Here is a 12,181-nt window from a genome sequence, read left to right as displayed (position 1 = left end):
CTAAAGCCTTTGATATTTAACTATGATTTGTTTAAATGACTTATGGTATGTACCAAAGGTCGAAGACTACTAATGGAAATGCTCCTGTTTTGTATTTTTCTTACAAATCTCATTATCAGCAGAACATTTACATTCATGACATTTAGCAGGCAGTTTTGTTCAATTTTAGTGACTTACAATTGTGACTACAAGTGTACTATATGACCAAAAGTATTTGGACACCGGACCATGAGCTTGCACATCTCATTTTACAAGATTACTATGTGATCTGTTCAGTTAGAACTACAGTACAATCACACTTATAAGAAGGCTTCTTACAAGGCTTAAAAGTATGTATGTGGGAATTTGTGCCCATTTATTCAAAAGAGTGTTTGTAGAGCTGGGCAAAGATGTTGGTCAGGAGAGCTTCAGTTAATATTCCAGTTTATTCCAAAGCTGTTCATTGGTTTCCTCCGGGTGCTCCGGTTTCCTCCCACAGTCCAAAAACATGCAGCCAGGCTAACTGGAGACACAAAATTGTCCTATAGGTACCTAGCCGCTAGGATGCATAAAGTGCATTGTAGTGCCGGTCCCAAGCCCAGATAACTAGTGAGTGTTGTGTCAGGCGTAGAAACTGTGCCAAATCAATAATGCGGATCACGATCCGCCGGCGGCCAGTACTCGCACCTACTGAAGTAAAAGAGGATGGTTGGGTCTCCAGTCCAGACGGTGGCAGCAGGACGTCCGGCTTTAATACTGAGACGCGGGTAAACGCTTTTGCAGAATGACTTGTAAACAGGGCAGATAGGAGCAGCCAGATCTCAGATCTCATCTCTCACAGCTACAAGTTTACTTCACAACGTGCTGCATACAGTAAAATGTTGGAAAGGTTTATTGTTGGTGGAGATTAGGATCAGAATCAGTCATGCGGCTCCTCGGTTCGGTTCAGCAGAAAATCCCATGTGTTTTTCTTACTGAGGTGAAACAAGAAGCTTCTAGAAAACGCGAGCATCAGGTGAGAATAAACACATAGTCAAAAAAAGAAATGGACAAAATATTGAAGCACAGTGTCTTTTTACCTTAAAACAGCTGCAGAGATACTAGAGCTGGAGATCTTACATCTTAGATACTTAGCAGTCTGCGCGTCACACCTTTCCATAGTACTGAACTTTATTCTGATGCTTCTCTCTCTCTCTCTCTCTCTCAATTCAGTTCAATTTAGAGTCAGAGTCAGAGAGGTTTTATTGTCATTTCAGCTACATACAAGTACATATTGAAACGAAACAGCGTTCCTCTAGGATCACGGTGTAACACGGTACAAAAAGTGCAAGACAATACAAAACAGTGCAAATACAACAATAATACAAAAAATCCTATAATAAATAACTACAAAAGATATTCCTAATTATCCCTAATCTAAACAAGTAATTAGAAGACAGGACTTAAGACAAGTGTTAGTACATGATGGTGAATAGATGGTACAATGGTTCATGAGGTAGTGACATGTTGTACATTAGCAGCGTAAAATTGGCAATGCAGATAAGGTGCCTAAAAAGTAAATAAGGTGCAAAATACAAGTAAGGTGCAGAAATTATTGTGCATTTCCAGGGGGTGTGCAAAAATACAAGTAACATAGTCAAAAATGCAAGTAACATAGTCAATACAGATCAGTGTGTGGCAGCAGAAAATTTCCGGAGGAAATTGTTACAGTCCTGAGTTTAGGAGTCTGATTGCTTGAGGGATAAAACTGTTACACAGTCTGGTTGTGTTAGTCCGGATGCTGCGGTATCGAGTAAAAAGTCCATGTGATGGATGTGTTGGATCGTCCACAATGCTGAGAGCTTTGCGGATGCAGCGGGTGTTAAAAATGTCCGTGAGAGATGGAAGAGCGACCCCGATGATCTTTTCAGCTGTCCTCACTACTCGCTGGAGAGTCCTGCGGTCCGACGCAGTACAATTTCCGAACCAGACAGTGATGCAGCCGCTCAGGATGCTCTCGATTGTTCCTCTGTAGAACGTGGTGAGAATGGGGGGTGGCGCTGCTGGGCTTTCTTGGTGATGGAACTGGTGTTGAGGGTCCAGGTGAGATTCTCCTCCAGATGAACAACGAGAAATTTGGTGCTCTTGACGATCTCAACAGATGAGCCGTCGATGTGCAGTGGGGAGTGGTCCCTTAGTGTCTTTCTAAAGTCAATGACCATCTCTTTGGTTTTATCCACATTCAGAGACAGGTTGTTGACTTGGCACCAGTCCGTTAGATGTTGTACCTCCTCTCTGTACGCTGACTCATCGTTGTTGCTGATGAGTCCCACCACAGTTGTGTCGTCTGCAAACTTAACGATGGAATTCGAGCTGTGCATTGCTGTACAGTCGTGCGTAAGCAGAGTAAACAGCAGTGGACTGAGCACACAGCCTTGGGGAGCGCCGGTGCTCAGTGTGGTGGTGCTGGAGGTGTTCTTACCGATCCGGACGGACTGAGGTCTCTCAGTCAAGAAATCCAGGATCCAGTTGCAGAGAGAGGTGTTCAGGCCCAGCGTGCTCAGCTTTCCAATTAGATGCTGAGGAATGATGGTGTTGAATGCTGAGCTGAGCTAAAGTCTATGAACAGCATCCTGACGTAAGTGTTCTTTCTGTCCAGGTGTGTAGAAGCCAGGTGAAGTGTAGTGGATATGGCGTCGTCCGTTGAGCGGTTAGGACGGTACGCAAACTGCAGTGGGTCCATGGTGGGAGGCAGTAGTGTCTTAATATGCCTCATGACTAGTTTCTCGAAGCACTTCGTGATGATAGGCGTGAGTGCTACGGGACGATAGTCGTTGAAGCATGACACAGATGACTTCTTTGGCACGGGTACGATGGTGGTCGTCTTGAGGCATGTTGGAACGATGGCGCTGCTCAGGGAGATGTTGAAGATGTCAGTGAATACATCTGCCAGCTGGTCTGCACATCCTTTGAGCACTCGGCCAGGAATGTTGTCTGGTCCAGAAGCCTTCCGTGGGTTGACTCCGTGCAGAGTTCTCCTCACGTCCGCTGTGGAGAGACGAAGCACCTGGTCGTCACCAGGTGGGATCATCTTCCTCGCCAACATGTTGTTCTGCGCCTCGAACCGAGCGTAGAAGTCGTTCAGCGCATCTGGAAGGGAGGCATCACTGTCACAGACGGGTGGGGTCGTCCTGTAGTTGGTGATGGCCTGGATGCCCTGCCACAAGCGCCGTGTGTCACCGCTGTTCTGGAAGTGGCTGTGGATGTTCTGGCCGTGTGCGCGCTTTGCTTCTCGGATCGCCCTGGACAGTCTGGCTCTCGCTGTTCTCAGAGCCGGCTGGTCACCTGCTTTAAAAGCGGAGTCTCGGGCCCTCAGCAGTGCACGCACCTCTGGAGTCATCCACGGCTTCTGGTTGGGTCTGGAAGTGATGGTTCTAGTGGTAGTGACGTCCTCAATGCATTTGCTGATGTAGCAGGTCACTGAAGTCGTGTACTCCTCTAGATCAGTGTAATCGCTGTATGTTGCAGCCTCCTTAAACATGTCCCAGTCAGTGCACTCAAAACAGTCCTGAAGAGCAGAGATGGATCCTTCTGGCCAGGTTTTCACCTGTTTCTGTACAGGTCTGGAGCGCCTGACGAGTGCTCTGTATGCTGGAATTAGCATTACAGAGATGTGGTCTGAGTATCCGAGGTGGGGGCGGGGCTCCGCCCGGTACGCACCGGCAATGTTAGTGTAAACATTATCCAGCGTGTTCGCTCCTCTCGTAGCACAGTCCACATGCTGATGGAATTTAGGGAGAACAGACTTGAGATTTGCATGATTAAAATCCCCAGCGATAATAAACAGTCCGTCTGGATGAATGGTCTGCAGTTCGCTGATGGCTCTGTAAAGTTCGCTCAATGCTTCCTTCGCGTTCGCGCTGGGCGGAAGATACACCGCGACAATAAGCACGCTGGTGAATTCCCGTGGTAAATAAAAAGTTCTGCATCTAACAACAGCAAATTCCACCATCGGAGAACAGTACGCCACAACAAGCACAGAGTCCTTGCACCATTCGGTGTTAATGTAAACACAAACGCCTCCTCCTCGTGTTTTACCGGACTGAGCTGCATTTCTATCGGCGCGATACGATGCTAGCCCGTCTAGCTGAATGGCACTGTCTGGAATGTTGTCGCTAAGCCATGTTTCAGTGAAAATTAAAACACAACAGTCCCTGTACTCACATTGGGTAGTTCGCTGAAGTCTGATACAGTCCAGTTTATTCTCCAGAGAGCATGCATTTGCGAGGAATAACGATGGTAGAGCCGGCCGGCTTGGGTTAGCTTTTTAAAAGTGCTTTATTAGCATGACAAATATTCACATTTGTATTGCCAAAGCGCATTTACAAACTAGATAATAAATGAAAAAAAAATTGCATACATAAACATTTGTATTAATTTAAAGAATGTTCAATAACATTAGTAATTAGCCTTAAAAAATAACAAACAAATTAGAACAACAAGTATATAAAGTGTGTATATGTATGTGTGGAAAAAGTATTTGTAAGTGTGTGTGCATTTGTTGGTGTGTGTGTGTATGCTGGTGTGTGTGTGTGTGAGTATGTGCGAGTGTGTATGGGATACAGTATATGGTCACTCACTGTCCCTCCTCTCTCTCTCTCTCTCTCTCTCTCTCTCTCTCTCTCTCTCTCTCTCTCTCTCTCTCTCTCTCTCTCTCTCTCTATATATATATATATATATATATATATATATATATATATACAGTATATCAGTGGCGATTTCTCTAAGACTGCAAGGGAAGCTCAGCTTCCCCTGAAATGTCAAAAATTAAATGGTCAAATATGTACAGTTGTGTTAACATTTCATTGACTACAAATGCGTTAGAACACGTTCATCTTGAAGACGAGTTCGTTCAGAATCAGCTAATTATCACAAATCGACTCGATTTTGTTAACTTAACTCATACATTCCCGGAGCGTCAATGCATTTACCCGCAGACGCTGAGCGTCTCTTTGCTTCTATGGGGCTGCATGGGCGGGACTTCGAAACTCGCCGGTCATTGGATAAATGCCACGATTTTGTCCCGCCCCCGGACGCTGAGCGTCTCTGGGGGTGAATGGAGCTGTGGGCGGGTCTGGACGCTGAGCTTCTGCAAGATGATTGGAGGATCAGTCGAAAGGCTGAATCCCATTTTGATTGACAGCTGTCGCTGGGAGCTTCAGTACCATCGCGGATTTTGCGAGTGAAGTCGGAAGACTGCAACCCATTTCATGCCATTTTCTTGAAAACTAACAAAGGGGAGAATTTATACATTTATATATAGATAAATTGACAAATTTTATGATGTAAGCCGACAATGAGCTTCCCCTCTTTGAAAGACCAGCAGCCGCCACTGATATATATATATATATATATATATATATATATATATATATATATATATACACACACACAAATATATGTATATATATATATATCCGAGCCAACAGTGGCAACTTGGTGGTGGGGCTTGAACCTGCTACCTTCTGTTACTACTCCAGTACGTTAACCACTGAACTATCTCTATCTCCCTACAGTTGAGCTCATGAATGCCAGTTCATGCAAGTAAACAGAATAACATGCTCGTAGCAGATGTGTGAGATAAATGAGTCTTTGTTGGATCATTGACTTGCTCATAATGTTTTTTTTTTTACCTTGGACCTGAGGGGCTGATGTTTATTGTACTGCCTCGTGTCTTCCCCTCTGTGCCTTCTTGGAAAATCAAAATATGGCTAAGTGGGTCGCCTCACAGCAAGAAGGTCCTGGGTTTGATCCCCAGGTGGAGCGGTCTGGGTCCTTTCTGTGTGGAGTTTGCATGTTCTCCCCGTGTCCGTGTGGGTTTCCTCCGGGTGCTCCGGTTTCCTCCCACAGTCCAAAGACATGCAATTGAGGTGAATTGGAGATACAAAATTGTCCAAGACTGTGTTCGATATAACCTTGTTTAATGATTAACTACCGTTCCTGTCATGAATGTAACCAAAGTGTAAAACATGACGTTAAAATCCTAATAAACAAACTAGGGTGACCAAGACTCAAGGCAGAGAGTCCATGGTGGGTGCAAAATTGGGGCTGAATAGGTTTCAAGTAGCCGGTAGCACCATGCCATAAGGCTATGTGAAGGTATGTGGCTGGTAGATTGTTGATGAAGACTGTCAAGGCCATGCTATGATGTTAGTCTGAATCAGTAAAAAAGTTTAGTCTGGTAACAAACCAATCAATTTCCATGTAATTAAGTAGCAAAAAATATCAGCAAGGCGTGTTTAAATGTGTACTCTTCACACAAAAGCCGCTCGACTCAACAGACAAGAGATTCTTACAGCTTAGAATGAAAGTCAACAGCTCTGGAATTTTCTGCAATTAAACTGTGAATATTTATTTGCATTTGTATTTTATTGACTGTTGCTGTGGTGCGGATAATAAATGAGAAGCAGTTTGACCAATGGTTGCATGTAGGGTGTGTACATGATCAGCCAATCATGCCATGAAATGCAGAAATGCATGCAAACTAATGCGAATATGAAAGCAAAACCCAAATCCCAAATGTTTTAGGCTATCTGGAAATTCCTAAACACAGTTTTAACCCCTAACAAGAGGACATGTCTGGGAATAGGAGGACGTATGGTCACTCTACACAGTACTGACTGTAAATCTGCATTGTTGTGTGTTCAGCAATTTCAGGTCGTGGCTACAGACACTATGAATCCTGTAACTGTTGAGTCAGATGTTCATTGTGCTCTCGCCACTGAGAAGCTGGATGGCACATGTTGCTATGTTACTACATACAGAGGTACCACACTGCTAGTGACAGCACAAAACCCATGTAGTTAATTCTGTAATTATTGGCACTTAAAATCACATGGTCACATTGTTGTCTTACTAGTTTATTTTTATTGGGTGCAGTCAAACAAGTTCTATTTATATGGGTACAGAGAAGTTAGCAGCTAATCACTAATAAAGAATTATGAGGCCATGCCAAGTTAAATATTACTAAAGCAATAAGCCACGAGAGGCCGTACGTTACTGTGATTTTAGCACGGGGATGACGTTTTTGAAAAACGTCTTTCCCCGTGCTAAAATTGTAACAGTAACGTACGGTCTCGAGTGGCTTATTGCTTTTATAAAACGGCGGTCAACAAAAAATATAATAAATACAACAATGTTTAATTCATAAATGTATTTATCGTGTATAAACTTACAATAAAGCATTCTTCCGCGAGGCAACATGAGGGCGAAAATAACATTAACTTTTTCGATTCAGTGGCGTATTAATATGGAATGATGTGAGGTGGTCCTAGGTGTGCGTTTATCGGGGATTTTACAACGGCTTCGAACGCGGCTCAGCCAATCAGATTTTAGGACCGGAACTATCCGTTTTATAAACGGTTTTCTAAACCACCTAACTAAACGTGTTGCTGTGTAATTTTTAATAACAAACACGTCTATTTATCTTTACCAACATAACCAACAATTGTGTAGCTGACTGAATATATGTACAAATGCATGCTGTTTATGTATTTAATTCATTTAAAAACTGTTTTATAAGACTATGTTTTGTCATTACTAAATGACCACTGTCAGAAATTGACTCCATGAGGGTGGCATTAGGGCCCGACGTCATCTACTGGGACCTGTGCTTATAGCCCAGCACTGTGCAGCTTGATTGGTATTCAGAAAAACACCAGAAAACCCATTCTCTAATGAGAGCAGGTTTACACTGAGCACATGTGACAGAAGTAAAAGAGTCTGGAGATGCCATAGTGAACATTAAGCTGCCTGCAACATCATCAAGCGTGATGGGTTGGTGGTAGGTCAGTAATGGAGGTTTGTGTGACTCTCCAATGCTATGCCTCTCCAGACCATGTGATAACCAGCGGTACCCTGACTGCTGTTAGGTACCAGGATTAAATCCTTTTGCTGGTGCAGTAGTGGAAGATGAGCACACAATTTTTACATAAGCCATTTTTGCTCTTTCTGACTCTTGGGACTGTTTTGGCCATCCCCAGAAACATTGGCCACGAGGCAAAATGTTGTAATGCAAGGTTCTATGAAAGAGTATGCAGTGCACTTTTGAGAATAGCCATCACAGCTACTAATTTATATTAACATTTACGCTCATTCATTGAGCAGGTGCATTGAATCTACAGTATATGTGCTTTTCATGTGAAGACCAGTAGCTTACTACATACTTCACGTTGGCTTTGTAGGTGAACCCCATCTCTGGGCTCGCCTGGACCGGAAACCCACCAAGCAAGCAGACAAGAAGTTTAAAAAATATCAATTCTCTCAGAAGACCTGTAAAGGTATGAAAGTATCCCCCATCATTTAGCGGTACAGCATGAGGTGCTTCTGTTGGGATGTGAATGATTTCTAAATGCTTTCTGCTTTTTAATGCAAGGTTTCACATGGAACCTAGAAGATTTTCGAGATGTACCTGACACATGGATTCCTGCAGGTGGAGTTCAGCATGAGGACGGCCATCCGGTACCTGACGAACATGGACACATCCCTGGTAAACCTAATGTTACACATATTTTTTGGGTTTTTGTAAGCCAGTAGATCAAGTTTCTAGACATTTATTTCGTATTGGTTTATTTTTATTTATCACATCAGCCTTTTTTGACATGTTTGATAAAAACAAATACTTTTTTGCCTACTGGTTAGAGTAGGGTATAAAAGTCTGTATTCAAGCCAAAGAACTGTTGGCTGTTCATAAGTGATAAACACTGTCAATTTATAGCATGGCTTGAGGAGTCTGGCTAATCAAAAGGTGTTGATAGATTATGTCAGATCTTCTTTACTAGCATGGCGCTAACATAAAAGCACACCTTCAGTGTAAATAACAGGTACACCTTATTGCCAAAAGTATTTGGACACCTGACTTTGAGCTTGTTGGACATCCAGTTTCCAAACCATAAGCAGTGATATGGAGATGATCCCCTGTTTGTGACTATAACTGCCCCCACTCCTCTGGGAAGGCCTAAAATAATGCCTTCTTGGTAATATATACTTATACACATGTTCAGGACAGTGAAATTCCTCTTCTGCAGATCCCAGATTCTTTGGATTCTGGGGCCATAGTGCAGGAACAGCCATTGTACAGCAATCCAAAGCTGAGAGGGTTTGTTTAAGGCCCCAATGGTGGCTTCATGGCAGAGCTGGAATTCAAACCCACAGTCTTTTGATTGATAGCCTGAAGCTCAACCTACTAGGCTTAAGTTTGATCTGATTAGACTTTAAATCACTCATTAACATGTCGCTTGTAGATGTAAATCCAAAGAACCTGTTAGCTCACTAATAAACAAACAGAACTGAAAACTCCAGGCCTGTAAATAAGTTAATTTTCCTCTAAACTGAGTTTGGTTTACAAGAGTCTGGCTTCAAGGGTTTAATTGATAAAGGGTTACATATTACAACAAAGTGGTGCACCCCACTTCTTTCAGTCTAATCCCCGCCACCTCCCCTATTGCAATTCTCTTGCAGCTTGTACTGCCCCATACTGACTGAGAAGATCTAGAGAAGACTATCCCGCACTTACCCCCCAATCCCCTTGCCAGTGGCAATCTCACAGAGGGCCGTATCCACCCCCTGTGCATGAGCCTCAACAACCACACAGCAGAGATTGCAATTGGATCCTTGACCTCCTTTCCTTAGGCACATCCAGATGCACGGCCAGGTTAATAGTACAGCCTGGGATTTATACTCGAGAGCTCATGATCTCTGCTGTGATTCACTAGCATATTAGTCCGCTGCACCATCCAACCGCATTTTTTGTAAGGTGTTTAATTCTTGGCATGTTGGCATTGTTGGAATGATGAGGTGTGCAGTATTGATTACAGTTCATAGAGTTCTGTGCTGTGTTTTTAATTATTTATTTATTTAATTGAAGGGTGGGTTCCAGTTGACAACTCTAACAAGCAATACTGCTGGCACGCCTCGGTGGTTGACCATGATGCTGCAGCAGCTCTCGTTTTAAGGCCACACAAAGAGGATGAAACTTTGTTAGAAATTGCTAGTGTTCCTCTGGCAGAACTCATCGAGCAGACCCTGGAACTCATTGGGACCAACGTGAATGGAAACCCATATGGTAAGCTGTTTCTTCAGCATGGTTTGTCGTCATGTTTTGCACACATTAGTTACATTCATGACAGGACGGGTAGTTATCAGTTCAAGTTTAATCTCAAACACAGTCATGGACAATTTAGTATCTCCAATTCACCTCACTTGCACGTCTTTGGACTGTGGGTGTTTTAATGATCATAGTTTTTTAAAACATGCTTATGCAACCTTCAGATTATATGAAGTATGTACATATTCAGATCAACCATTAGAAATAATATTTACATAAATACGCTCAGAATCACTTTGGTACATACAGAACCCTCCTACATAAAGCCCCTAAAGTTAAGAGCTACTATGTTGGACATTTTTTCATAGTGTTGTATATTCTACTACTTTTTCCCCAGGCTTGGGCAGCAAGAAGCATCCGCTGCATGTTCTGGTGCCTCATGGCATTTTGCACATCAGAAATGCTCCTCCAGTGGAGTACAAGCAGCTGTACTCCTGGTTTCAAGAAAGCCATGAGGGCAAAGTGGAAGGAATAGTGTGGCACTGTAGCAATGGCATGCTTATAAAGGTAAAGTCAAATCTCATGTGATGGCCAATACAGTATTAAGATTGTTGATTGACGAAGTTTTGTAGACTTTAACAGTACTAGTGGTAATAGTTTGAGCTCTATTAAAAGTCATTGTTGCAGAAAGTGCATTTATTGTAAACCATACATCGATCAGCCATAACATTAAAACCACCTCCTTGTTTCTACACTCACTGACTGTAGTCCATGTGTTTCTCTGCATGCTTTGTTAGCCCCCTTTCATGCTGTTCTTCAATGGTCAGGACTCTCCCAGGACCACCACAGAGCAGGTATTATTTAGGTATTGGATCATTCTCATAAGCACAGCAGTGACACTAACATGGTGGTGGTGTGTTAGTGTGTGTTGTGCTGGTATGATTGGATTAGACACAGCAATGCTGATGGGAGTTTTTAGACACCTCACTGTCACTGCTGGACTGAGAATAGTCCACCAACCAAAAATATCCAGCCAACAGCACCCCGTGGGCAGCGTCCTGTGACCACTGATGAAGGTCTAGAAGATGACCAACTCAAACAGCAGCAATAGATGAGCGATCGTCTGACTTTACGTCTACATGGTGGACCAACTAGGTAGGAGTGTCTAATAGAGTGGACAGTGAGTGGACACGGTATTTAAAAACTCCAGCAGCGCTGCTGTGTCTGATCCACTCATACCAGCACAACACACACTAACACACCACCACCATGTCATTGTCACTGCAGTGATGAGAATGATCCACCACCCAAATAATACTTACTCTGTAATGGTCCTGTGGGGGTCCTGACCATTGAAGAGCAGGCTAAAAAGGTATGTAGAGAAACAGATGGACTACAGTCAGTAATTGTAGAACTACAAAGTGCTTCTACATGGTAAGTGGAGCTGATGAAATAAACAGTGAATGTAGAAAAAAGGAGGTTTTAATGTTATGGCTTATCAGTGTATATTAATATAAGAATACCTGTTGTTGCAGCTTCACCGGCACCACTTGGGTCTGAAATGGCCTGACGGCGACGCCTTCCTGAACTCTCGACCTGTGGTGATCCACATGGACCGGCAAACGTGTGATCCGGACGGTTCATCCGACTCACAAAAGAACTTGTTCAGCTTTCTGTCCAGCCTGAACGGACGGCAGTTCAGCTCAATAAGAGACGTTCAGTTTGAAGTCTGATTGGTTAAAGATGGGACAGAAAGACAAACATTCCTACATACTATTAACTTCCTGTTTACAATGCAAAATATATTATCCTAGTAAGATGAGGTACATTAAACCTGAAACTGTGGAATAATACTTTCTGTTTTATGAGGAAAAGTGTGCAGTCTTAAGCAAAAGTTTGGGTGCTCTTGGTCCGATGCCATGATTTGTGGATTTTAAGATGAAATAAGTTAACCTGCTTTACAGGAAACAAACTGTACATTTAACTATGGCCAGATTATTCGAGATTTTCACTGATATGCTGATGACATTCAGATTTATATTAGTATAGCTCCATCTATAACACCTGTCCAGTGTCTAAGTGCATGCATTACTGCCCGCAAGCAATGGTTACATAAGA

General features: G+C 43.0%; 1 protein-coding gene across 1 annotated transcript; it reads left to right on the top strand.

The window, feature by feature from the left end:
- Nucleotides 1-768: 768 nt before the first annotated feature.
- rlig1 (RNA 5'-phosphate and 3'-OH ligase 1) lies at nt 769-11,914 on the top strand. Its single transcript, XM_063000087.1, has 7 exons — nt 769-994; nt 6,667-6,784; nt 8,202-8,297; nt 8,393-8,506; nt 9,884-10,081; nt 10,461-10,630; nt 11,599-11,914. The coding sequence occupies exons 1-7, from the start codon at nt 905-907 to the stop codon at nt 11,794-11,796; spliced, it is 984 nt and encodes a 327-aa protein (XP_062856157.1). The 5' UTR covers nt 769-904; the 3' UTR covers nt 11,797-11,914.
- Nucleotides 11,915-12,181: the final 267 nt, after the last annotated feature.

The sequence above is a fragment of the Trichomycterus rosablanca genome, chromosome 8, assembly GCF_030014385.1.
Source record: "Trichomycterus rosablanca isolate fTriRos1 chromosome 8, fTriRos1.hap1, whole genome shotgun sequence".
Classification (NCBI taxonomy): domain Eukaryota; kingdom Metazoa; phylum Chordata; class Actinopteri; order Siluriformes; family Trichomycteridae; genus Trichomycterus; species Trichomycterus rosablanca.
Note: the sequence above shows the minus strand (reverse complement) of the source record. Positions and strands in the feature narration are given on the sequence as shown.